Genomic DNA, 27,533 nt, shown 5'->3' with positions numbered 1-27,533 from the left:
AGACCAGTACTCCTCTTGAACATTAACATAAAAATTCTTAACAAAATATACTCAACAGTTTATAAGTAGGATCATACATCATGACCAAATAAGGTTTATCTTGGGGAAAATGTTGGTTTATCATTCAAAACCCAGGATAGTTCACCATATTAAAAAATACATAAAATTGTCTCAATTCGTATAGAAAAGGCATTTTACAAAATTCAACACCTGTTCATGATAAAAACTCTCAGCAAACTAGCAATAGAATGGAACTCCTTCAGCTTGATAAAGAGCAAACAAAATCTACAACTAACATAATTAAGGATGAAGGGCACGTCCACTGAAATAGTAAAATTAAAGACCAACCATCACTGTGTTGGTGATGATGGAGCTCCTGCGGTGCACATGCATTGCTGGTAAGAACATAAAATGGTATAAACACTTTAAGAGTTTGGCAATGCATTGAACATACAAATATCATCTAACTCAGCAGTTACATTCTTAGATATTTGCCCAGGAAAAATCAAAACTCGGGTTAACACAGATGTTAGTACACGAATGTTCCTAGCAGCTTTATACGAAATAGCTAAAAACTGGAAAAAATCCAAATGTTCATTAATAGTTAAACAGATGAGCAACTTTGTGATGTATCTATACAATGAAATGTCTCTCTGAATAAAAGGGAATGAATTAGTGATTTATACAACAACATGAGCAAATCTCAAAGACATCACCATGCTGCTCTAAAGAAGCAGACATAAAGGATAGGTACTGTGATTCCAATGATATGAAACTGTATAAAGTATAGATCATCCTTTACCTTGAATAACAGTGTGGGAAGCCTAAAGGGAATATTGAGGTAGGGAGTGGGAGAGATAGTGGAAATGTGACATTACATTGGTTAAACACTTTTATGCCTTTAAAAAAAATTATATTGAACTGTACATTTTAAAAAATGAAAATGAGTACATTATTGATGCTGTGTGCAGTGGCTCATGCCTGTAATCCCAGCACTTTGGGAGGCCAAAGTGGGTGGATCACTTGATGCCAGGAGTTTGAGACCAGCCTGGCCAACATGGTGAAACCCCGCCTCTACTAAAAATACAAAAATTAGCCAGGTGTGGTGGCACACATTTGTAACCCAAGCTACTTGGGAAGCTAAGGCAAGAGATTGCCTTAGCTTTTGAACCTGGGAGGCAGAGATTGCAGTGAGCCAAGATTGCACCACTGCACTCCAGCCTTGGGGACAGAGTGAGACTCCATCTCAAAAATAAATAAATAAAAAATTAAAAAATGGATGCATTATGGAGAACCATGTAGTAAGATCATGTGACTTTGTATACCAAATAAAAAGTGAATCTTTGATTATTAATTTAGGTATGGGGTATTATTGTACTAGGTGTACTGCTGATATTTCCATAGACAAGGTATGATTACCTCTTATTTAAATTGAAGCAAGTTAATACTTCTATTTTTACCAGAAAGAAATGTAAATTTCTTGTTACTTTAGTATCTTCAACAAAGATTTACCTTTTTAAAAAATTTCATCTTCTTAGGTTACAAGAGAAGATAGCTTATTAAGTCATAAAAATGCCGGTGTTCAGGATGCTGCCACAAACAGGTACAGTTCTGGAAAGACTGCATTAAATTGATGTTCTTATCTACTACCCTTTTTGTCATTTTTTTCTTCTCGGTCTGTCACCACATGGTTTCAGGATGTCTGTTTGAAAGATAGCTTGAATGCATTATTCATTATAGACAACTTAGTACCTAGTTTTATATTATTTGAAGATGTTTCTAATTACCCTCCCAGTATTCCCATTTATGTTCAACTGATTCGAACCAACAGAGCAAAAACCATTTTAAAGCTTTGTGTAATCTTATCAATCACCTGGTAAGGAGTGTGTATTATTTCTCTTCTAGTAAACGTTCGTGTCATCCTGTTATCACAATGGCCTTGTTCTTATAAACTTATTTGCCATGGATTCTCACAGTTACTGAGTATCTTTCTTTGCTACTCCCTCCAAGTCTCTCCTGCCCTTCTCTTTAATTTGTATTTTGTTATTTATTTATCTTATTAGTTAGGCTTTTATTCCATGCTTTTTTATGGCAGATTGATTTTCTTCACCACTGTGAATCCAATGTTCTGTGCTTGGTGTTAAGAAATGTGGAGCAAATAAATGCTATTTCTTTTTTTATTATTCAAAACTTAGTCAAGGGTTTTGATTAATCATATTCAGTTCCAGATACTGTAATTAATGCAGCACTGCACATAGCATTCATAGTGTATAGCACTTCATATAATAGTTGGTACTCCACAGAAGTACTAATTGGTGATCACGGTAAAACTAGAATTAAAACTTGGCCTTGTAACTAATTCTAACCGCCAGGCACAGTGTCTCAGACCTGTAATCCTGGCACTTTCGGAGGTCAAGGCAGGTGGGTCACTTGAGGCCAGCAGTTTGAGACTAGCCTAGGCAACAGAGTGAGACCCCATCTCTACAATAAAAAATAAAAAATCAGCCAAGCATGGTGATCCACACTGTAGTCCTAGTTACTCAAGAGAATGAAGAGGAATAATTTTATGAGCCCAGGAGTTTGAGGCTGTAGTGAGCTATGATCGCACCACTGCACTTCATTCTGAGTGACAGAAATGAGACCTTGTTAAAAAAAAAAAAAAAAGAAAATTCTAATAACAACAGTTAGTCCATTTCTACTACTATTGCTATTATTGAAGTCTTTCAGAATAACCTTGTCAAATTTTTTTTGTTTGCTAGGAGAAGGGTAATGGGGACAGGACTGTCCCCTGTTCATCAGAAGTTTCATTGAACTCTTGAAGCTGGAAAGAGCCTAGAACATACCCCAACTTACTTCCAGATTTATTTTTCTAAATGGCTGTTCATATTTTGAGTAATCTGTTTTTCCCATAGGATTTCAAATGCATCCTTTGCAATATGCTAAGTTCTTGCATAAACAAGGTCTATTTCTGGATCTTTTCCTTCTCTGTTAATCTATTTTCTCCATGCCATACCACACTGTTGTTTTACTGTACCTCCTTTTTTAAAATGCAATATTTCAGGCATAGATACACTATGGAGAAGTATATAATACATACCTGTATACCAGATATCAAGCTGTGTCACATCTTAACATTTTACCATAGCAGATTTAGATCATTTTTCTATTTTTATTGACATAATTCACATAACCACAAAATTATTTAGTGATTTTACAAAATTGTGTAACCATTGCCACTATAATAAATTCTAGAACATTGTTTGAGAATGTTCTAGAAACCTCATAGGTCTAAAACTTCTCACCCTAGAAACCTTACCTAAGGTCTGGAAACACCTTACCCATTAGCAGTCACTCCACATTCTGCTCCTTCCCCAGCACCTGGCAACCACTAATACTGCTTTCTGTCTCTGTGGATTTACCTACTCTGGACAGTTTATGTTAATGGAATTATACAATATGTGTCCTTTTGTGTCTGGCTTCTTACGTTCAACATAATATTTTCCAAGTTTGTCTATATTGTAGCATGTATTGGTACATTATCCCTCCTTATGGCTGAATAATATTCCATTATAAAGATATACCATATTTGTTTATGCATATGTCAGTTGATGGTCATTTGAGTTGTTTCCACTCTGTAGCTATTATGAATAAAGCTAGAAATGAATATTTGCATACAAAAATTTTTTTTGTAGATATACTTTCAGTTCTCCTTAGTATATACCTACGAGTAACACCATTTCTCCTCAGTCATATTATTTAACTTTCTTAAGAACTGCCAAATGTCTTCCAAAATGGCTGTAACATTTTTCATTACCAACACTGTATGAGGATTCCGATTTCTCCATGTCATTGACAATGCGTATTATTCTCCTTGTTTATTATACTCATCCTAGTGAGTGTGAAGTAGTGTGTTATTGTGGTTTGATATGCATTTACCTAAGGACAGTGATGTTGAACATCCTTTTGTATATATGTCTTCTTTGGAGAAATGTCTATTCAGATCATTTATTTTTGTAGTAACAGTTTCATTGATGAATTTGATTGGAATACCACACAATTCACCCACTTATACTGTGCAATTCAGGGCCAGGCATGGTGGCTTACACCTGTAATCCCAGCACTTTGGGAGGCTCAGGCAGGCAGATCACGAGGTCAGGAGTTTGAGACCAGCCTGGCCAACATGTTGAAACACCATCTCTACTAGAAATACAAAAATTAGCTGAGCGTGGTGGCTTGTGCCTGTAATCCCAGCTGCTCAAGAAGCTGAGGCAGGAGAATCGCTTGAACTCAGGAGGAGGAAGTTGCAGTGAGTTGAGATCGTGCTACTGCACTCCAGCCTGGGCAACAGAGCGAGACTCTATCTCAAAAAAAAAAAAAAAAAAAGAAAAAGTATACAATTCAGTAGTTTTTAGTACAGTTAGTACATTCTGTATTTAGTACAGATATGTGCAACCACCACCAGTATCAAATTTCAGAATATTTTTGTCACCTCAAAAGGAAATATACTCTTTAACTGTAACCCCGTCTACCCTGCATTGCCTTTCCCCAACCCTGAGGAGCCACTCTTCTACTTTCTGTCTCTATAGATGTACCTATTGTGGACATTTCACAAAAATGATATTCTGTAATATGAGGTCTTTTGTGTCTGGCTTCTTTCACTTAGCATAATGTTTCCAGGTCATCCACCCTGTACTATTATATGTCAGAAATGTATTTCCTTGATGGCTGTGTAATATTTCATTGTATGGATATACCACATTTTGTTTATTTGTTCATCTGTTGATAGACATTTAGATTATTTCTACTTTTTGGCTGTTATGAATATTGCAGATATGAGTATCATGTACAATTTTTTGTTTGAACACCTGTTTTTCAGTTACACATCTAGATTGAGAATTGCTGAGTCATATGCTAATTCTATTTTCCACAACCACTGCATGGTTTTCTCTTCCTCCCAGTAATGTGAGGGTTTTTATTTCTTTACACCCTTACGGTATTTTACAGTACTTTTTTTTTTTTTTTTTCTGAGACAGGATCTTGCTCTGTCACCCGGGTTGGAGTACAGTGGCATGAGCACAGCTCACTATAGCTTCAAACTTAGGCTCAAACGACTGATGACATTCTTCACAGAACTAGAAGAAACTATTTTAAGGAACCAAAACAAAATCCAAATAGCCAAGGCAATCCTAAACAAAAAGAGGTAGCTGGAGGCATTATGCTACCTGACTTCAAACTATACTTCAGGGCTACAGTAATCAAAACAGCATGGTACTGGTATAAAGACACATAGACCAATGGAACAGAATAGAGAACGTAGAAATAATGCCACACACCTACAACTATCTGATCTTCAACAAAGCTGACAGAAACAAGCAATCGGGAAAGGGCTCCCTATTTAATAGATGGTGCTGGCATAACTGGCTAGCTATATGCAGAAGATAGAAAAATTGGACCACTTCCTTATACTTCATGCAAAAATCAACTCAAGACAGGTTAAAGTCTTAAATACAAAACCCAAAATTATAAAAGCCCTGGAAGACAATCTAGGCAATACCATTCTGGACATAGGAACAGGCAAAGATTTCGTGAAGAAGATGCTAAAAGCAATGGCTACAAAAGCAAAAATTGTTAACTGAGATCTAATTAAAGAGCTTCTGCATAGCAAAAGAAACTCAGCCAAGTAAACAGACAACAGAATGGGAGAAAATTTTTGCAAACTATGCATCTGACAAAGGTCTAATATCCAGCATTTATAAGGAACTTAAGCAAATTTATAAGAAAAAAATAAACCAACCCCATTAAAAAGTGGGCAAAGGACTTGAACAGACACTTTTTAAAAGAAGACTTATAGGTGGCCAACAAGCATGTAGAAAAAACTCAGCATCACACTGATCATTAGGGTAATCCAAATCAAAGCCACAGTGAGGTAACATCTCGGCCAGTCAAAATGGCTATTATTAAAAAGTCAAACAATAACAGGTGAGATTGCAGAAAAACAGGAACTCTTATACATTGTTGGTAGGAGTGTAAATTTGTTCAGCTATTGTGGAAAACAGTGTGGTGATTCCTCAGAGACCTAAAACAAATACCATCAAACCCAGCAATCCCATTACTGGGTATATACCCAAAGGAATATAAATCATTCTGTCATAAAGACACATGTACATGTACATTCATTGCATTCATTGCAGTACTATTCACAGTAGCAAAGACATGGAATCAACCTAAATGCCCATCAGTGGCAGGCTGGATTTTTATTTTATTTTATTTTTGAGATGGCATGTTGCTCTATCACCCAGGCTGGAATGCAATGGTGCGGTCTCAGCTCACTGCAACCTCTGCCTCCCAGGTTTAAGCAATTCTCCTGCCTCAGACTCCAGAGTAGCTAATTTTTTTTTTTTTTTTTTTTTTTTTTGGTATTTTTAGTAGAGACAAGAGTTTCACCATGTTGGCCAGGCTGGTCTGGAACTCCTGACCTCATTATCCACCTGCCTCAGATTCCCAAAGCTCAGTTTTTAAATATGGTATATATACACACCTTGAAATATTATGCAGCCTTAAAAAAGAATGCAATAGAATGAAATTGTGTCCTTTGCAGAAACATGGGTGGAGCTGGAGGCCATTATCCTTAGCAAACTAACAGGAACAGAAAACCAAATACTGTGTGTTCTCACTTGCAAGTGGGAGCTAAATGATGAGAACATTTGGATGCAGAGAAGGGAACTTCTGACAGTGGAGCCTCTCAGAAAGTAGAGCATGGGGAAGGGGAGGATCAGGAAAAATAACTAATGGATACTAGGTTTAATACCTGGTTGACAAAATAATTTGTACAACAAACTTCCATGATACAAGTTTACCTATATAACAAACCTGTACATGTACCCCGAAGTTAAAAAAATGATTATACTTTTCAGCTTTAAAATTGTTAATTTCTTTTTATAATTCTTATTGATTAATTTTCTGTATTTGTTCGTGCATTGTTTTCTTGGTTTCCTTTTTTCCTTTAACTTTTTAAAATATAGATGCACTACAGGTATTTCAGGGTCCATGTGATAATACATTAAGCACTTGATAGACACTTAGGTCAGTTCGATATTTTGATGTAGTGAGTAGAACTGTAATAAGAATGGGAGTACAGATGTCTTTTTGATATATTGATTTTCTCTCTTTTGGATGTTTACCCAGTAGTGGAATTGCTGGACCATAATAGTCATTCTCCTTTTAGTTTTTGCTTCATACTGTTCTTTAAAGTTGTTGTACTAATTTACATTCCCACCAACAGAGTAAGAGGGTTACCCTTTCTATGGGTCCTCACCAGTATTTGTTATTGCCTATCTTTTTTTAATTACAAAACCATTTTAACTAGAGTGAAATGATATCTCAACATAGTTTGGATTTGCATTTCCCTGATGATTAGTGATGTTGAGCATTTTTTCATATACTTTCCCTTACATGAATTTGTTGCCCTTCTTTCCTAAATCCTTTCTTTGAAAATCCTGCCTGTACCTGTACAGGTCCTACATGATGTGAATTTGTCTTTTTCTTCCTAGTGCTGTGTTAAATGAGAATAATGTGCCCCTCCCCAAAGAGTCTCATGAAACTCTGATACATACTACACCTGCAGACAGTAGTTCTGTTCTAAAGGTAAGAATACTTTTACTTCTTAAAATTTTTGCCAAAGACAATTTTGAATTGAATCTTGTAGTATAACCAGGGCATCTAGGGATTACTGATTGACACTGGGACTTAAGATGTAAGAAGAGTGGCCGAGCATGGGGGCTCACACCTATAATTACAGCAGATTGGGAGGTCGAGGCATGTGGACCACTTGAGTTCAGGAGTTCGAGACCAGCCTGGGCAACATGGCAAAACATATTTCTACCAAAAATACAGAAAATTAGCTGGTCATGGCGGCATCCGCCCATGGTCCCAGCTTCTCAGGAGGCTGAGACAGAAGGATCGCTTGAGCCTCAGAGGCGGAGGTTGCAGAAAACTGAGATCACACCACTGCACTCCAGCCTGCGTAATAGAGTGAGACTGTCTCCAAAAAAAAAAAAAATGCGAGAAAAGCATTGAGCCACAGTTATTTAGGGAGAATCCTGTTGCCACATCACTCACAAGAGGATCTCAGGGTTTATTCTGCAATTTGTATATAGTTTGTTTATATTTTGGGGGTGGTCTTGGATGTTGGCTATATTTCCACCCATATTTTCTTTTAAGATATAGTGTTACATGCAAGTAGTGACTAAATGCTTCTTATGAAAGAATTAAGGGATCCTGTTGAATTTGTAGTTTGATTTACTCTAGGGCAGGGGTCCCCCAATCCCTGTGCCTCGGACCGGTACTGGTCCGTGGCCTGTTAGGAACTGGGCCGCACAGCAGGAGGTGAGCTGAAGGCAGGCATTATCGCCCGAGTTCCACCTCCTGTCAGATCAGCCATGGCGTTAGATTCTCATAGGAGTGCAAACTTTATTGTGAACCACACACACGAGGGATCTAGGTTGCTCACTCCTTATAAGAATCTAATGCCTGATGATTTGAGGTGGAACAGTATCATCTTGAAACCATACCCCACCCCCAAACCTGGTCCTTGGAAAAATTGTCTTCCATGAAACTGGTCCTTGGTGCCAAAAAGATTGGGGATTGCTGCTCTAGGGAATGTAAGTTGTGTGAGAGACTTGACCTGTTTGGTTCATTGCGGTATTCCCTTAGGCTGGTCTCAAACTCCTACCCTCAAGTGATTCTACTGCCTTGGCCTCCCAAAGTGCTGGGTTTATGGGCAGCCTAAGCATCTCAAATAGTACCTGGCATATCATAGACTAAGTAAATATTTGTTTATTGAAACAAACTTTTTGAAATAACAGGGACCTGTCGCTAATTGCATTGCAACATAACCAGCTCATTCAACTTCTGCCTTTTCTGTATTCACTTGCTAAACCCTTACCAATTCAGAAATTATAGAAACCCAGTTTATTGCCAATGAATATTTTAATTTGCAAGTTAAATTAAAAATTGTCCTTGCATGAACACTTACCATTTGTTTCTTTTATTGCATAATGTACATCTATTGTAATAATTTGCCAAATGTTTCACAAACAGGAAAAATTAAAAATCACTTGTATTCTCACTACTCAATGAAGGTATATAGTTGGTATTTAGGTACATGAGTATCTTTCCTTTTTTTTTTTTTTTTTTTTTTTTTTTTTAAGACAGAGGCTCACTCTGTTGCCCAGGCTGGAATACAGTGGCTTGATCTTGGCTCACAGCAACCTCCGCCACCCAGGTTCAAGTAATTCTCCTGCCTCAGCCTCCCAAGTAGCTGGGATTACAGGCACCCGCCACCATGCCCTGCTAATTTTTGTATTTTTAGTAGAGACAGGGTTTCACCATGTTGGTCAGGCTGGTCTCAAACTCCTTGTGTTCCGCCCGCCTTGGCCTCCCAAAGTGCTGGGATTACAGGCGTGAGCCACCGCGCCCAGCCGGTATATAAGTATCTTTCAGATGCTTAGGCTTAAAGAAAAAGTCCAGCCTGAAATATCTTCAGTCGGGCATTTCTTTTCTGCTGATTAAAGTCTGGAAAGATATATTGACTAATCATTGGAAATCATTAAGCAGAACCTGAGATGTTTTTAAAGCAGAGAAGGACGTTTAGTTCAAATATTTATTGCATATGTCATATGTACGAGACAACATGTTAAGCACTGAAGATTCAAAAATGAGTGAATGAAACATGGTCTCAGCTTAACTGCGTATAGTCTAGTGGGAGAGAGAATTGTCATACATTGTGGGAGAGACTTGCACAAGCTGTTACGGTGCACTTAGTCCAGGCATCAGGGTGGGAAGATGTTAGAGGAGAGAACTAGTTTTTTCATGCTTTTGTGATTTAAATTAAGTTGCAAGTTGAAATATGAATAGGAGATCCCCCAAGACCTGAAGGCATATAGACAGAAATGGAAATGTATAAATGGGTGGCTGAGTGTGGTGGCTTATGCCTATAATCCCAGCACTTTGGGCCAAAGCGGTAAGATGGCTTGAGGCCAAGAGTTTGAGATCAGAATGGGCAAAATAGGGAGACCCCATCTCTATAACAAAATTTTTTTTTAAATTAGCCAGGCATAGTTTTGCATGCCTGTGGTCCTGTCTTTTCAGGGAGCTGATGTGGGAGGATTGTATAAGCTCAGGAAATTGAGGCTGCTGTAAGCTAATGATTTTACCATTGCTTTCCAGCCTAGGTCCTTTTTTGTTGTGTACTATGCCCTAGGTTCCTATTGTTTATTGCCAGATTGGCATTTTATCTTTTGTTGTTTTAAAATTCTCCTAGACCATCTCCCTCACAGTAAAGAGTTGTGTCCTCTATAAGGTACTTCAAATACTAAACAGCAATGAACATTTAAAGGGAGAGAGTTCATATTGTTTTCTTTCACAAACAGAAGCACCCATAAGTCTAGATAAAGGAGCATTTGGAATTTAGGCATCTCCTTTATTCACTATCCCCTGTGCTGAACCTTTTATCGTTTGGTTTTTTTTTAAGTTCAAAGTATGATGTTATGCAAAGTAGTACCATTCTCATCTGTTCTAAAAGTTAAAGGGCTAGGCACAGTGGCTCACGCTTGTAATCCCAGCGCTTTGGGAGGCCAAAGTAGAAGGATCACTGGAGGCCAGGAGTTCAAGACCAACCTGAGCAACATAAATGAGACCCTTTCTCTATTAAAAAAAATTGGCTGGTCATAGTGGTGCATACCTGTAGTCTCAGCTACTTGGGAGGCTGAGATGGGAGGATTGCTTTGGCCCAGGAAATTGGGGCTGTAGTGAGTCATGCTTGTGCCACTGTACTCCAGCCTGGACAGAGCAAGACTTTGTCTCAAAAAATTTTTTTTAAAATTATTTTATTGTATTGTATTTCCTTTTTTAAAATTTGTTTTGAGGCAGAATCTTGCTCTGTCACCCAGGCTGGAGTACAGTGGTGCAATCTTGGCTCACTGCACCCTCTACCTCCTGGGCTCAAGTGATCTTCCCACCTTAGCCTCCTGAGTAGCTGGGACTACTGGTGGATGCCACTGTGCCTGGCTAGTTTTGTTCAGGTTTTTGTAAAGATGAGGTCTCATTATATTGCCCAGGCTTCTCTTGAGCTCCTGGGCTCAAGAGATCCTCCTGCCTTGGCCTCTCAGAGTGCTTCGATTACAGGTGTGAGCCACTGCACCCAGCCAGAAAAAGAAATTTTGTAATTAAAAAGTAAAAGTTAAGAGCCAAAACAGTCATAACCCTTCCCAAGTTTTGTCTTACTAAAGGAGAATAGCTATTTGAAAATTTACTTAGCACTTTAGCTTTTTCACGTCCTGATTGTAGTATAGGTTTTCCTTCATGCAGTAGTGAGATTATTAACAGCCATGATTCATGAGTGTCCCTGTGTGTTTAAAGGATTAACACAAATCAGGCCTGGGTTAGAATTATAAATTGAGAGGGTATGGAAAAAACTTAAGTCTGATGATAAACTTACATCTGATGATGATGATAACTCTAGATTCCTGTCTTCCATAGGAAGCTACAGATGAATTGGATGCCTTGCTTGCATCTCTAACTGAGAATCTAATGGATCACACAGTTCCACCTCAGGTAAATATGCTTTAAAACAGTATGATGGAAAGAAATTTCTGTTTTGAAAATGTTCCTGCTAGATTCCAATTTTTTCCTTTTTAATTATTCATAGTTAAACTTTTTATCTGATAAATTTATGTTTTAATAGCCACTTAGCATTACCTCTCTTTCCTAAAATATTACCACTTTGAATTTGTGTTTCACTCTATAGAAATCAGATGTCATTATAAGCCCATTTATAATTGAATATCTTATTAAATAACATGAGAAAACATGGGGATAAACCAGCTTCTTAAGACAATAAGGATATATTTAATTTTTTAAAAAGTGTTACAGAAAGATGACAGCATAAGAGTGATTGGCATTGAACATATCAGTCATTGTTATGGTCTGGAAGATACTGTTTTAAGTACAGTTGTCTCTCAGTATCTGTGGGGTATTGATTCCAGGACTCCCGTTGCATACCAAAATCCACGCATGCTTAAATCTCTTATATAAAATGATGTAGTGTTTGCATATAACCTATGCACATCCTCTAGTATACTTTAAATCATCTCTAGATTACCTCTGATACCTAATACAATATAAATGCTGGTAAATAGTTGCTATACTGTATTGTTTAGGAAATAATGACAAAAAAAGTCTGCACATGTTCAGTACAGACACAGCCATCCTTTTTTCCCCCAAATATTTCAATCCACAGTTGGTTGAATCCACAGATTCAGAACTCATGAATATGGAGAGCCAACTGAAACAGTTCCTTCCCTCCAGGGATGAGAGAGATAGAAATGATTAACTTTGTCAGGCACAGTGGCTCACACCTGTAATCCCAGCACTTTGGGAGGCCAAGGCAGGAGGATCACCTGAAGTCAGGAGTTCGAGACCAGCCTGGCCAACATGGAGAAACCCTGTCTCTACTCAAGATACAAAAATTAGCCGGGCTTCTGGTTGTGCATGCCTGTGGTCCCAGCTACTCGGGAGGCTGAGGCAAGAGAATTGCTGGAACCTGGGAGGTGGAGGTTGAAGTGACCTAAGATTGTGCCACCGCACTACAGCCTCAGCAACAGAGTGAGACTCTGACAAAAAAAAATAAAAAATAAAAGACTAACTTACCTACGAGTGTTATGACAAGAATTGCTATAGGAGCTAGATGCCATCCTGAAGGCTTGGAAATACAGATGGTACTTTCTGTGGTACTGGATGTTTGCTTAGATCATTAATTCTCAAATTTTTGCGTATATCAGAATCACTTGAAGAGGGTGTTAAAATACAAGATTGCTGGGCCTCACCTCCAACTTTCCAATTTTGGTATGTCTTGGATGGTGTCTGAAAAGTTGTGTTTCTAACATGTTCCCAGGTGATGCAGATGTGGTCTGGGAACCACCCTTTGGGAATGGCCAGCTTAGATTAATAAACAAAGACTTTACCAAAAGAATAAGAATTGACTGCAAGTCTGGAAAAGTCTGTCAAACTATTTTTTACTATTTATGATATTTTTTCTCTGTTATTTCCTACTGGTTAACATGCATTTTAAAAATATTGCTAGGAAAGTCATACTTTGTTTTTGTTTTTTGAGATGGAGTCTCACTCTGTTGCCAGGCTGGAGTGCAATGGCAGGATACCTGGTCACTGCAACCTCCACCTCCCGGGTTCACACGATTCTCCTGCCTCAGCCTCTGAGAAGCTGGGACTACAGGCGCGCCACCACACCCAGTTAATTTTTGTATTTTTAGTAGAGACAAGGTTTCACCATGTTGGCCAGGATGGTCTTGATCTATTGATCTCATGATCCACCCACCTCAGCCACCCAAAGTGCCGGGATTACAGGCATGAGCCATTGTGCCCGGTCTTTGTTTTTATCATTTTGATGGTTATCTAACTTATTAAGACCTGGACTTATATTAATGTTCTTTATGAGTAAGGGCACCATTGCAAAGACTAGTCTAAATTACTAGTTAAAATGGGTGGGTTTCATTAGTTTATAGTTCTACACATAGAAGTAAGATCTATAATAGAAAGCTAAACATTTAAGAATAATATATCAATGGCCTTGTGAACCAGGAGCAATATGGGTGTTTTATTGCTGTTTTCTCCATGCATACATGATAATTAGAGAATGATCTGTATCTGAACAGATTATTTTTCTGTGTACTTTCTTTGTGCTGTTTATTTGAATTAGTCACAATCCATTGTTCAGGCTGCTACCAAGAAGGCTGTGATTATTTGTAATTAACTGAAATTTCAGAAAATAAAATGTTAAACTGAATACTGGATGTGGGGTAGGGGCAGTCCTATTAAGTGAACTGAAAGTATAATAGATTCCTGAATGGTAAATTTTTAGATAAGTGATTTTCAAAATTATGACACTTTCTTAAGTGGGGAGGGATAGCATCTGTGTTGTACAATAGAAAAGAGTTTTGGATTTAGAAGTCCGTGTCAGCTCAAGGACCACCATTAAGAATTAAGAATTGCCCTCCTACAATGGATTTCATGATAGATACAAGTATTGTAAGCATGAAAATAAATCAGTCTTTCCAAAAAGTAAATACATACATAAAATTATTTTAGGTATCTTCCACGTCCATGATCACACCCCGATGGATTGTTCCGGTAAGTTCATGTTATTTGTGATTTTTCGTCTGGTTACCCTCTCAGGGTAAGGTAAAGGATTACTGAGTTCTTTGTTTTTCCTTAAAAACATGAGGGTTGTTATCAAACCCTTATTAACTGAACTTAATGGCTTCAAGCTAGTGGCTTACCCTTTCTGGTTATAAATGTTTGTCAGGATGCTGGCAGAAACAAAAGTAAAAATCTGAGATGAAGGATAGTTAACAAAACAGAACAATCGTGATTATCAGAACCATCTTCCTTACTCTCATAGTCATTAGTGAAGCTGGATTTGGAGCTGAAGTGCTGACTGGGCAGGTATTGTTACCTCTGTATTTAGATGTGTTGTGTATCTCCCACAGCAGAATGGTGTCATGTCTAATGGACTTGCGGGACATGAAACACCCTTGGCAGGAAAGGAGGGCCCTGGCAGTAAAGATGGAATCTCACTGATCTCTCCCCCAGCGCCATTCTTGGTAGATGCTGTGACCAGGTGAGAAAATTATTTCTCAGTTGCAGTTTTTAGGCATCTATTAGGAGGGAAAAAAATGATAAAACTTTCTCTAAAACAGCAATGTCAATTCTTCCTTAACTGAACTTTATTGAAATTGGATAAAACTTTTTTCTGTTTGTTATTTAGTGTAGTGGCTTTTCCTTGTCAATAACAATTTTCTACAAAATTATGAAGTAGATTGTATTAGGGATTCTTTATCAAGTCTTTGCTAGGTAAAGATATTAACAGGCTTATCTTTAAATTTTAATATTTGTTTTAAAGTCAATTTGTATTGTTTCCTTTGATGCTTTACTATTGTGATTATGCCTATTGTAATATGAGGAACAGTAGTGCCCGTCAACACAGGTGAAGAGGTGCAGTATAAAGGTGAGGTAGGATACTCCCAAGGTGAGAATCCTGAGATGGCTTTTACTCACACCTGTTGTGCGCTCATTTCAATGCCTTACTTACAACAAACAGAAACTAGACTCCAAATCTAGAGCTTTTGGTTCTTCAGCTTTTGATTGCCAGAACCATAACTGCACCTGTTTTGCAAAAGATTTAGAATTGCCTTCACTCCTACCTCAGACCTTTTCTCTGATTATATCTGCCATTTCACTTATCCTCCTGGTGTTGAAAATGTGGCTCAGCTGAAATACGTGCTTGCCTAATTAGAGAGAGAAAGGTGGGGGGAATTATTAGAGATCATTAACTTGAAAGAATCAGTTTAATTTAAAATTGTTCTCGTCTCCACAGTGTTTAAAGTAGTATATTACTCACTTAGCAAACACTTAATTGAATGTCTGTGATGTACCAGGCATTGATTATATCTGACACTGAAGATAGCAGTGAACAAGACAGCTGAGAGACCTGCATTTGGGAGGCTTACATCTAGTAAAAGAGCACTTTGTACAAATGTAATGAATTATTTTTCTAAGCATTTATATGCCTAGTAATTACCACTGTAAGAATAGAGCTGCATACAAAGAACACAATGGTAATACTTTATAATTGAATTTACACAATAAAATGTGAGCCCTTAAGGACTTCCAAATTAAAAATTACAGATGAAAGCAGAGCTTATCTCTGTTTCTTCCTAGAACTCATGCAAAGGAGTCATAAAGGGCTTAAAGAGATCAAAAACTACAAATCAGTGGAACAGAATAGAGTCTAGAAAGAAACTCATATGTAATAGTTATCTGATTTATGAAAAAAGCCATGGTGCAATGCTGTGAGGAAAAAGTGGTCTTTTAGTAAATCATCTGGACAGATTAGTTGTCCCTGTGGGAAAAAATTAATCTTGATTCAACTCCATACCATTTGCAAAAATCCATTCTGGTTGGATTGCAGATCTAAATATGAAACATCAGATAATAAACTTACGGATGAGTGAACTTACTTGTGACCTTAGAACAGGCAAAGATTTTTGAAACAGCTCACAATGACCTTTAGTCCTACAGGAAAAAAATCACTTGTGTTATATCAAGAAATTTTGTTCAGCTAAAGATTATAATTTCAAGATGTTATGGAAAGAGAAGCCACAGAATAGGAGAAAACATTTGTTCCCCATCCCTCTGTCTCTCTCTCCCTCCCTGTCCCTGTTTTTCTCACTCTTTTCCTGTCTCACCCCTTCCCTTCTCCTTCCTCCCCAACCCTGGTCCTATCTGCGTGACAAAGGACCTACGCATATCTAGAATTTATAAAGAGCTCCTCCAAATCAGTAAGATAAAGACAGCTTAATAGAAAAATGGGTGAAAAGCTTGAATAGGCAGTTCACAAAAAGATATCCAAATGGCCAGTAAGCATTCTAGACAATGTGAAACTTGATTAGTTCTTGTGGAATGCAAATTCAAACTACCATGTGACAGTGCTACATATCACCAGAATGGCTAAAATGAAAGATGCATAGTACCAAGTATTGGTGAAGATATGGAGCAACTGAAACTCTATAAATTGGAGTAATCACATTGGAAATAGGTTTGGCAATATTGACTAAAGCTGAACATATCCAATCAACCAGTGATTCTATTGGTGTGTACATACCCAATGGAAATATGAATATATGTCCATCAAAAGACATGTACAAGAATTTTTATAGCAGCTATACTCATAATAGTCCAAACTGAAAACTTTCCAACTGCACATTAGAGTCAGCTAGATAAATATTGGAAAAGAGCGGGGAAAATTAATAACTACAACTAAAATACAGCAATACAGATGAATCACATAAACATAATTGTATTAATTCTCTATTTCTATGCAACAGCTTACCACAAACTTAGCAGCTTCAAACAATACATGTTTATCTAATTTTCTGTGGCTCAGAAGTCTGGACATAGCTGAGTTGGGTTCTTTGCTTCAGGGTCTCTGACAGGCTATAGTCAAATAATGGCAAAGGCCAGGTTTTCATCTGAAGGCTCAATGGAAGAAGGGACACCAACCATTGCTCTTGGCAGTAGTCAAGATCTGAAGATCTGCTAGACTAAGGAACTCAGTTCCTAAGTGGTGATTAGCAAAAAGCTTTTCTCAGCCCTTACTATGTGGACCTCTCCAAAGTAGTTGCTTACTTTATTCCAGCATACAAACTGAGAAAGCAGTGGAGTCGGCTAGAAAGACAGAAATCACAGTCTTGTATAGTCTAATTACAGAAATGACATCCTTTTACCTTTGCTGTATTCTATTGGTGGTTAAAGCAAGTCACAAGTCCCTTCCACACTCAAGAGCCAGAGTGAACAGCTGGAGATGGAGATCTTTGGGGTCATCTTAGAGTTTCTCCACTGTAATAAGGATAAGCAAAATCAAGTTCAAACAAAAGCACAACTCGATAATGGTTACCCTTGACGTGGCTAGTGACTGGAAGAGAGCCCAAAAGAGGCTTTGGGAGTGCTAGTAGTGTTCTGTTTAATATTCTGCATGCTGATAACAGAGGTGTGTTCAATTTGCAAAAAGTTGTCAAGCTGTAAACTCATGCCTTATGCGCTTTAATATATGGATGTAATAGTAGTTTTTTTCAATGATGACTGGGTCCTATCTCCACAGATTTAGATTTACTTTAGAGTGTTCTCTGTGTGATACTGTGTTCCAAAGGCATCAAATCATGAAGACAAAGAAAAGGAGAGGAGACATCAGCAATTAAGAGACCTCAGCAAGTTTTGGGAAGGAGCTGAAAGATGAGTGGTAACCAGTTTAGCAGAGTGGAGTACCCTAAAAGCTAAGCCTGAACAGGGGAGGGAGTAGAAACAGAAAAAGGAAGCCAGTTCACAATGCAGAACCTGAAAAGGCAATGGAATTGGAGGTACCAGATACTTGTGATGATAGGGTACTAGGTGGGACTGAGAATATGGGGATTGGTTGAAAGTTTTTATCCCCATTTCACCTATCTGTCATCCCACCACCCTTGCACATTCTAGCATAATTTGGAAGTTTTCCCTTGGGACGAGCCAGGCCAGAGAGGCTCTGGATCTGGAAATTTCCACTTGGAATAAGGCTCCAGACTACAGGAAGACGAATTGAAAGTCTATAGTTTGAAGGGTGAAATTTCCAACGTTCCTTCTTTTCTCAGTTTTGGAAATGCTGTTAGCTAAGTATAAATGTCTGAGTTGAAAAAGTAAGAGGCTTACTCTATGGAGACATCAGCCAACCAAAGAGAAAAGGCCTGCACATACATTTGTGGATCCTGTGATGGCATTGTCTGGAATCTGCCAAATAATCACCAGGGAGCCCATTCATTGATGAGTTTTGCTCATATGTACACAGGTCCCAAACACATTCCAGAGCTTTTCTCTTAAATACAAAAGAGCTAATTATTGTCAGATATGTGAGGAAAGACCAAAACAGGTAAACTGAAAAACAAGAAGGAAATAAAGGCAATGCAAATTTTGACAAATAGAAGTAGGAAAAAAAGGCAATGTGAATAACAAAAGAAAAGTTAATAAAATGATAGTATATACATTTGGAGAGAAGATACTGTATCCATGCAATAATAACAGGAAACCTAAGAAAACAAGGAAGCATTTTTAGAAATTATTAACCATATTAAAAGTAAAATCCGAAGAATATGTAAAAGATAAAATCTAGACAATCTCCCCAAAAGTAGAATAAAAAAATGAAAACTGGGAGAGAAAAGAAAAATTGAAGGATTGATTTAGGAAGTCCAATATATGAATCAGAGGAGATGTAGAAAGAACAGAGTCGGTGGAAGGAGCAAATTGTCAAAGGAATCAAGAGCTGTTAGAACAGAGGACTTGAGTTTCTAGATTAAAGGGGTCTACTGAGTACCCACCACAGAGAATGAAAATAGACTACAGCAAGGGGCATCATGAATCTTTAGGAGATCAAAGTTAAGAGAGGGTGTAAGTCTCCTGCAAAGGGAAAAAACAGAGTACATACAAAGGATTGGTAATTAGAATGGTAGCAGACTTTACTGACAGCTGGAGATAATGGAGCAGTGTGCTTTCTGAATTCTGGAATTCTAATTTCTCATCTAGAGTTTTCCCATAAAAACTATCAGTGAAGTGTGAGATTACAATACATTTTTAGACATATGGTTTCCCTAAAATATATACTTTTCATGTAGCCTTCCTCAGGAAGCTACAGGAAGATTTGTTCCATCTAAACTGGAAGATACATTTCTCTTTATCCCAAAAAGAAGCCATGGGACTCAGGAAGCAGTAGAGAGGTGCAAGGATTTATCCAGGGAAAGGTGAAGGGAAGTTCTAAGGTGGTGGCTGCCCTGGGTCTAGAAAGGATCCTGTATAGATTCGAAAAGGAGGATATAGAGTTGCAGGAAGAAAAAACACAAACAGGCTTCCCAGCCCTCCAGTTTTTAATCATATTACATGTCTGAATGTACTGAGAGGAGATCCATGGTTTACCTGAGAGGTTAGGAATAGATGACAGATTAGTATAGAAAACTAAGTACCCAGGAGGCTGAGGCAAGAAGATTGCTTAAGACCGAGTTCAAGACCAGCATGGGCAACATGTCGAGGCCTCAATTCTAAAAACAACAACAAAATAAAGCCACTAAGCCATCACAATGACAGCAAAAATAAGGCAGCTATTCAGTCGAGGGAAAATTAAAGTTGTATAAAACACGAAATACAGTACACTGATAGTTGTGAAAATATTTAATAATTACAACAAACACTGAATTTTAACATGATAAAAATTGGTTGTATAGCTGTGCTGAAAAGATAAGAAGGCAGGATTGTGGGGCTGGGGAGAGGATGGAAGAAAGGTAAGCCTTCATAGTCCATAGTAGGAAATCATCATGTAAACAAACGCATCACCCAGAACAGTTAGAACCTTGGGGAGTTGTGAGGCAGAATGTCTGGAGCCAGGTTTGTTTAAACATTGGCTGCTGGGCCCCACCCTCATAGTCTGATTCAGTATATCTGGGGTGGGGTCTAAGAATTTGAATTCTCACAAATTCTAGAGACCACACTTTGAGAACCAGGGATACAGAAAAGTGAAGGGAAATACCAGGAAAAGAACCAGTTGAAAGTTTTTGTCCCTTGAAGTAGGAATAGAGAGTGGTGGTATGGGCGACTGCTGTTTCATTTATAAATCTTGTTAGCACTTTTGACATTTTAAATTATGTCCTTTTTATTATGTACTTTGATATCGTTTTACATTTTAAAAAATTGTTTTAGAGTCAGTATCTCTCTCCATCACCTGGGCTGGAGTGCAGTGTCATGATCATAGCTCACTGCAACCTCCAACTCCTGGGCTCAAACAACCTTCCTGCATCAGCTTCCTGAGTAGCTGAGACTACAGGCACATACCACCTCACTTGGCATACATATATATATTTTGAGACAGGGTCTCACTCTGTTGCCCAGGCTGGAGTACAGTGGTGCAATGTCGGCTCACTGCCACCTCCACCTCCTGGGTTCAAGTGATTCTCCTGCCTCAGCCTCCTGCGTAGCTGGGACTACAGGCACATACCACCTCACCTGGTACGCATATATATGTATGTATATATGTATTTATTTCGAGATGGGGTCTCACTATTTATTTATTTAGAGACAGGGTCTCACTCTATGGCCCAGGCTGGAGTGCAGTGGCATGATCTCAGCTCACTGCAACCTCCACTTCTGGGTTCAAGTGATTCTCCTGCCTTGGCCTTCCAAAGTGCTGGGGGATTATAAGTGTGAGCCACCGAGCCCAGCCCCCATATTTTTATTTTTTGTAAATACATAGTCTCACTTTGTTGCCCAGACTGGTCCTGAACTCCTGGTCTCAGTCAATTCTCCCATCTCCCAAAGTGCTGGGATTACAGACGTGAGCCATCCTTGCCCAGCCTGTTTTAAGTTTTTATGAAACCAAATTAGATGTCGTTATGTCCTTGCATCTAAACTCACACAGTTCACTGATTATGGAAAATCATGAGCCCTCATGCAGAGCCCATGGCTTTTTATTTTTCACAGAGCTCTAACAAAATAGATTAACTGGTGTAGGAACACAAACACAGCCATCTAGGAATATGTGAAGAAAAACAGGGCTGGGCACAGTGGCTCACGCATGTAATCCCAGCACTTGGGGAGGCTGAGGAGGGCAGATGGCTTGAGTCCAGGAGTTTGAGACCAGCCTGGGAAATATGGTGAAACCCCATCTCTACAAAAAAATACAAAAATTAGCTGGGCATAGTGGCACAGGCCCGTAGTCTCAGCTGCTTTTGGGAGGTTGAGGTGGAAGGATCATTTGAGCCTGGGCTGTCAAGGCTGCAGTGAGCTGTGATCATGCTGCTGTACTCCAGCCTGGGCGACAGAGCAAGACCCTGTCTCACAAAAAAAACAAAGGGAGAAAAAGGAGCAGAGAACAACAACCTGCTGCCCTTGGTTTCTCCTGAGGGGGTTGCCCTTGTGCTCAGCACAGTACTGTTCTTGACACTTACTCTAACCCTGACTCACTAAGAAATGGTTGAATGTGTGTTTGGCATATTTATTAAAGAAGAAGGGGAAATCGTACTATCTTTATATTTTATTTCAAAATGAAATAAGCAGTGCTTATCCAGAAATTTCCCTTCTATGGAATACCTCATTGTCAGGTTAGGTATTACTACATATTGATTTGGGTCTGTAATCTGCTTTCCCCTCAAAATGCTCTATGTGGCACTAATAGAGACATGAATGTCCTCTCCCAAACCCCAGGGATTCCATTGAATAACCCATTCTCTCTTCCTTTCAGCTCTGCTCCCACTCTGGCAGAAGAAGCTGTCCTGAAGCAGAAGTGTTTACTGACCACGGAGCTCTAAGGGCCTGTAGCTGGAATACCCAGTTCTCTCCAGCATTCCGTCCTGGGATCCATTTCATCTAGAATACGTTGGATTCAGGAGCTTGTCCATTACTTATAGGTAAAGAAAGGCTCTATGTAGATTTGACTTCAACTCTGTAAAAAAGACAGCTGTATTTTCCGTCCAACTGGAAGGGTTTAATTACACTGGATAGCTGCCCAAATGAGGGTGTTTGGTCTTTAACTTTCTGTACTTTTATAAAAGTTATGAAATCCTGAAACAAGGGAATTTCTTTTTCTGGGGTTTCCTTCAAACTCTTGGCTCCACCTAGCGGTTCTAATTGTTCATAACGACTTTATAACAAGGCTGCCTCTGATAGTCAACAGCCTTTTGAAAGCTATTTCCATCTAGTATCAGGGTGAGGATCTTTGATCTGACTGCCTGTTAGAGAAATTGCACTTTTCCCTGACATACCTAGAAATCAAGAATTTAGGAAATTAATGTGGACACTATAAAGGCAGACTTAGGGCCAACTTTTTTAAAAAAAAAAATAACACTAAAGAGAAGTTTAGAATATAGAGAGTTTTTAAATGTCTTCCATTGTTTTGATTTCTTATTTTACTGGCTATCTTAATATTTCAAGTTTACATCAAGATAAACCCTGAGAAGAACTGCAGAGAAATCAAATAAAATCTCGTTGTATTTTTTCAACCTGCCTTTCCACAGGAAGCACTCATATGCACCAGACACGTATTCTGTAACTTTTCAGCATGGAATTGGGGTAGGTTACTGTTGAAGAGACCCTGGGGCATCTACCCCAGGCATCTACACTCCTCCCTGAGCCAGGTAGGGAATGCAGACCCCTGTAGGCTCAGGTCATGAAGGCACAGCACAGCAGTACTCCACATTGGTACCTGTTTGGACATAGATTTCATTTCCTTTCAGTATAAGCTGAACAAAGTTAGAGCTTTCAAACTGGAAAAAAAATTAAACAAAATAAATACACCAGGACCAAAATAGGGAATAGGAACAGGGGTGATGGGGTGTTGTTTCTTAAATACTTACCATGTATGAAACTCTACACAGCATACTAAAAGAGCTTGCATTGCAAAGAAATTCTGTTAGTTTAAGAATTAAGAAAGAGAGCTCTAGAATTTCCCCATCCCTTTTGGCCTGTACAAAGAAATTCTGGATGTTAAAATAATATATACTCATCAGAAAAATAAAAGTATAGCAATGCCCATCTATAATTCTAATGCCCAGAAATAACACTATTTAGCTTTATAATTTTTGAATGAACAGGTAAACCTCAGTTGCCATGGGGAATAAGGATGATGTGGAAACCATATTGGTAAAGTCATTGTTAATCCCTGGTTATGGAGAACTGATGTTAAGCTATACCTCCTGGAATTTGCTTTCTAGTTTTCTGTCCTGCAATATGTAAATAATTCAGCACAAATTTGTACTGCTTAGCATGAAAGAACATCCAGTCTTAATGATCTTTAAAACTTCATGGTTTGGACTTTCCTGGGCTCCATGTAACATAATCATGTGCCCAGGAAAACACACTAGTGTCTGACTGGAAAGCTCAGGAATTTTAATCTTGCCCTGTTTCCCAGGGAGCTGTAGTGATTGGAACCCACTTTTGCACAAAACATTTTTGCAGAAGGAAAGTCAACACTTCTTGCTGGCCACCTACCCTTAGCCATTATGCTAAGCTTCTAAGTTTGATTAGTGGGGCTCTTGCCAGTTCTCACTTATAGGACATATTTTCTCAAAGCTGTAAGGGACACCTAGAACCAAGGGCTTGACTCAGGACATGATGGAATGGGCATCAAGTTTTCAGTGTCTTGACAACTTAGATTTCCTGCAGGGTTAACGGTTGTGCTGCTAACCACACAACATCCTTATTTTAAACTTCCTAAAATTTAGGAATTAGGTAGTTGGACATATTCGGTGACCTTTATGTCTTTGCATATCCATATTCTTGCCAGTTAGAATATTGGTAGGGACTTTGTTAAAATTCACTTGAATCTTAAGCCAAAAGGACATTTTGTCTCACGCCCTGACATAAAGTGGTAAACACGGAAGTTAATACTTGAATGCTGAATTGGCTCTGACAGATTAGATGCCTGTCAGGTATTGGTTTCCTGTCATAGCTGCTGCTGCTGCCATGCCCAGAGCTGCTTAACAGCTCTTCCTGTTCTGCTCGCCTGACAACAGTGTGGTGGGGAGAGGCAGGGCTTAGGAGGTCTGTGAATGTGGCAGGTAGGGAAGGGGAGATACCTGTCTCTTGAGAAGAGAGAAGCATGTGTGAACCCATCAAGGATGCTGGCAAAGAGAGAGGTTGGAGATGATAGTGGGTGAGAAGCAGGCTGGTGACATTGGGCTGAGGTCGGAGGAGGGGCAGCCGGGAGCACTCTTGAGAGTTTGCTGTGTGCACTGCTCAGAGCACAGTTGGGGTAGGGGGAGCAGATAGTGCTGCCTCCCTGGGGGCAGACAGGAGAGGAACCTCAACTCAGCCCATTTCCTAGCCCTGGTGAGGGAAGCAGGAGTTGACAGGGTGCTTTAAAATAAGATGTGAAGGCTTCAGTTGTCTGCTCTAGACTTTGCCTGAGATCTTGTAAGTTAATCAGTGAGACCTAATTTGTGACATGTCAACAGCATCACCTTTGGATATACAGGAGGTCATGATCATTTCATTCCTACTCTTCAGGAGACACTGCTGAACAGAGGAATGAATCGGCTCCCTGTGTGCTTATTTCCTGAACACTTATACATCGTTTTAAGAAAAAAACGTTTAAAACTATTTCTTATAGTCTCCTAACATTTGTCTCTAGCCTTTGCCTTTGTACAGTCACAGATATTCTACGGACATTTAAAGATGAAAGTCCTGCGTTGTTCTTGGGTTCTTGGATCTGAACTACTTGTTCTCTTATGCTTCAAACTTCTGGCTAAAACTTGTACCTCTTCTCTTAGCTAAGCCCCAAAATGAAAGTTCTGTTACTCCTTCAGAAGTCTTGCTAGTGGAATTATTTGTCAGTCACAGAGAGGAAAATCTTTGCTATTTTTCCAAGTAAGAGTCTCAAGAAGCAGAGTTTTTGTCTTGTGATTGAGAGGAGTCGGCAGTCTTATTCTGTAAAGGACCACAGATGGTAAATACTGTACCACTCAGCTCTGCTGGCACAGCACAGCAGCAGCTCCGGCACAGCACAGCAGCAGCTCCGGCACAGCTGTGTTCCTGCGGAGTTTCCCTTACAAAGCCGCTGCTGACCCCTGACGTGAAGCTTTGCAGAGCAGTAGAGTGGCTGCGTAAGTGGGAGGCAGGCAGGTATTCAGATAGGTTCTGAGCGTTACCTGTCACTTGAAGGCAGCCAGCACTTCTGGACATTGCATCCTCATTCACACATGTGGCAGCTGAACAAGGTGCTGTTGTGGGTGTCTCAGCTCTGAGAGTCTTTGTGAGTTCCCACCAATTTTAAATTAATCATGCCCATGGTCATGTGGTTGCTTGGAAATCTGGGGTCATCTGCAGACTGAAAAATACGCATTCCTATATTATTGTCTTTTTTATCCTCTCAAAAATTTAAACACTAGTTCTTGAGTGATCAGAAGACAGTTGGAAACTTTTCCGGCATATTAGTCATCAGGATGAGGAAATTTGTTCGAATTATAGAAATTTGCCCTGAGCTGAACTCGGCTATGTTAACACGTTGATAGTGCTATGATTCCTTCCCAGTTCTAAAAGATAGGATCTGTAAGTCCCTGTGTCACCACATTGCTTGAGATGATCTTTCAATCCCTTGTCAGGATTTATCCTCTTCAGAGAGAGTTTTTTTATAGCACAGATCTCTTTGCCCTTTGTATCTCCTTATCTGGATATGATAGGTGGTTATGAAGGCCTCACTAACTATTTTATGTTTACCTTTTATATGTGTAAAACTTTGCAGTAGCGTTGAAAGTGTAATTTATTTTTCTATTAAGTGCACTATTCATTTAGTGTGTTCCAGTTTTATATGACTTGTATTAGAAACACTGCACTGAGCTGTTTGTACACTGAAATGAGAAGTCTAGATGTAACACTTCATTCAAATAAAATGTGTGAGACATTCATGTTTTTATCAGCTGTTTCCATTTCTTGGAACTGTGATTCCCACATGCTGATCTCAACAGAATTGTGAGACCAGAGCCACTGTTGGAACGAACCTGAGGGAATGTGTAGAAGCAGCAGCACTGTTTTTAGAGTTTATTTTGGTGTAAATTTGGGAGTAGGGGCATTTTCAAAGGCTAAAAACCTCATTGGTCTTCCTCAGCATATCCTGGAAGACACAGTGGTCATTCCAAGGAGCAGCACGGTGCAGTAGAAACACGGCTTTGGGCATCCGATCTGGGCTCTGCTGCTTACTACCCATGAGACCTTGAGCAGGCTGTTTCATAAACCTGGGCCTCAGTTTTTTTGTCTGAAATGGCACCTGAAGTATGTGTCACCGCCTGTAGTACAGAGTAGGCAGGTGTCGACTTCTCCTTCCCTTGGCTCCCACCAGTCCCCAGCCTTCTCTAGGTTTACACGGCACCATCCAGAGAGCAACAGTGCCACCTGGGTTGGTTTCAGGACGTCTGCTGGGCAGAGTCATACCACACCTTATGGGTATGGGCAAAGCTTTTGAGAAAAGTTGGAAGTCTTCTCTTTCCCTCTCCTCTCCTCTGTCTTCTGCCTGGGAGAGAGGCCCAGGTGGTCCCTGAAAACTAAGGAGCTTTTCTCTGCTCTTTGAAGATGTATAGAGAGGGGCTGGAACCCAGATGCAATTACCTGGAGTTCTTCTAAAAGGAATTTTTTGGCAGTAAGTAATGAAAACCACCAATAAGTAACAAAAACAACTCATTGGAAAGGTAAGGACTGACAAGAAGGTGGAGGTGGAGGAGGTGTGGATGGCATCTCCACAGGCACTGCCTTAGAGGGCACCTGGCCAGGCTGTGGTTCCCCAGGAGGAAGGGGAATGGATGCTGGACTACGAAAACAACCACAGAATAAACCCAGCATGTCACCCAGTGTGGGCTTTTGTGGCCAGCACCAAGAAAAGCCTGGCGGGGCTGAGGGAGTGCAGCTCTCAAGTCACTAAGGTTAGTGGCTCTGTCAGGTCCAAGAAAAAGGACTCACATTAGTTTGGTGGCAGGGTGGTGAGTCAGAGTGTGATCTCTGTCCCCATCCTTGTCCAGCAGATGTTTATCCCACTGTGCTTAGATTCCCAGGCTCCATCCTGAGGAGAGACCAGAGCAGGGCAGAGCAGCCCTTCCCCCGCAGCTGGAAGGCCTCCGCAGCCCAGGCTGGCGTAACCTTCACACTTGAAGTGCACCAGGCAAGGATAACAGCACCTGCTCTCAGGCTAGCAAATCATGTTAGGACAGAAACTGATTTTCAAGATTACCAGTTCCAGGCCCTCAGTGTGTAGATAAGGAAACAGGTCAAGGGAGGGACAGGAACTTGCCCTAGGTCACATGGCTAGGGATGGAAATTCAAGTCTTTGAGCTTCCAGGACACTGTCTCACTGCTCTCCTTTGGGTGGTTTTCCCTCGGCACAGATTGTCTCAGCTCCCTAAACTAGA

The 27,533-nt window shown here is 39.5% G+C and overlaps 1 protein-coding gene across 7 annotated transcripts in view; it reads left to right on the top strand.

Annotated features, from left to right (window-relative positions):
• The window catches only part of EPB41L5 (erythrocyte membrane protein band 4.1 like 5), a 142,725-nt gene extending 116,675 nt beyond the window's left edge, over nt 1–26,050 (top strand). For 5 of the 7 annotated variants that reach the window (XM_032250620.1, XM_032250625.1, XM_032250626.1 and 2 more), the window contains 6 exons: nt 1,539–1,603; nt 7,551–7,644; nt 11,539–11,613; nt 14,164–14,205; nt 14,565–14,695; nt 21,884–26,050. In XM_032250620.1, the coding sequence (XP_032106511.1) occupies nt 1,539–1,603; nt 7,551–7,644; nt 11,539–11,613; nt 14,164–14,205; nt 14,565–14,695; nt 21,884–21,950 (474 nt within the window). In that variant the 3' untranslated portion in view covers nt 21,951–26,050. Of the gene's footprint in view, nt 1–1,538; nt 1,604–7,550; nt 7,645–11,538; nt 11,614–14,163; nt 14,206–14,542; nt 14,696–21,883 lie in introns of those variants that run through there. The other 2 variants (XM_032250622.1, XM_032250624.1) reach the window with 2 other exon arrangements.
• The last annotated feature ends 1,483 nt before the right edge of the window (nt 26,051–27,533 follow it).

Source organism: Sapajus apella, unplaced genomic scaffold (assembly GCF_009761245.1).
Source record: "Sapajus apella isolate SASKATOON/1434 unplaced genomic scaffold, GSC_monkey_1.0 scaffold72, whole genome shotgun sequence".
Lineage (NCBI taxonomy): Eukaryota > Metazoa > Chordata > Mammalia > Primates > Cebidae > Sapajus > Sapajus apella.
The sequence above is the reverse complement of the archived record's forward strand: the minus strand, read 5'-3'. Positions and strand labels throughout refer to the sequence as shown.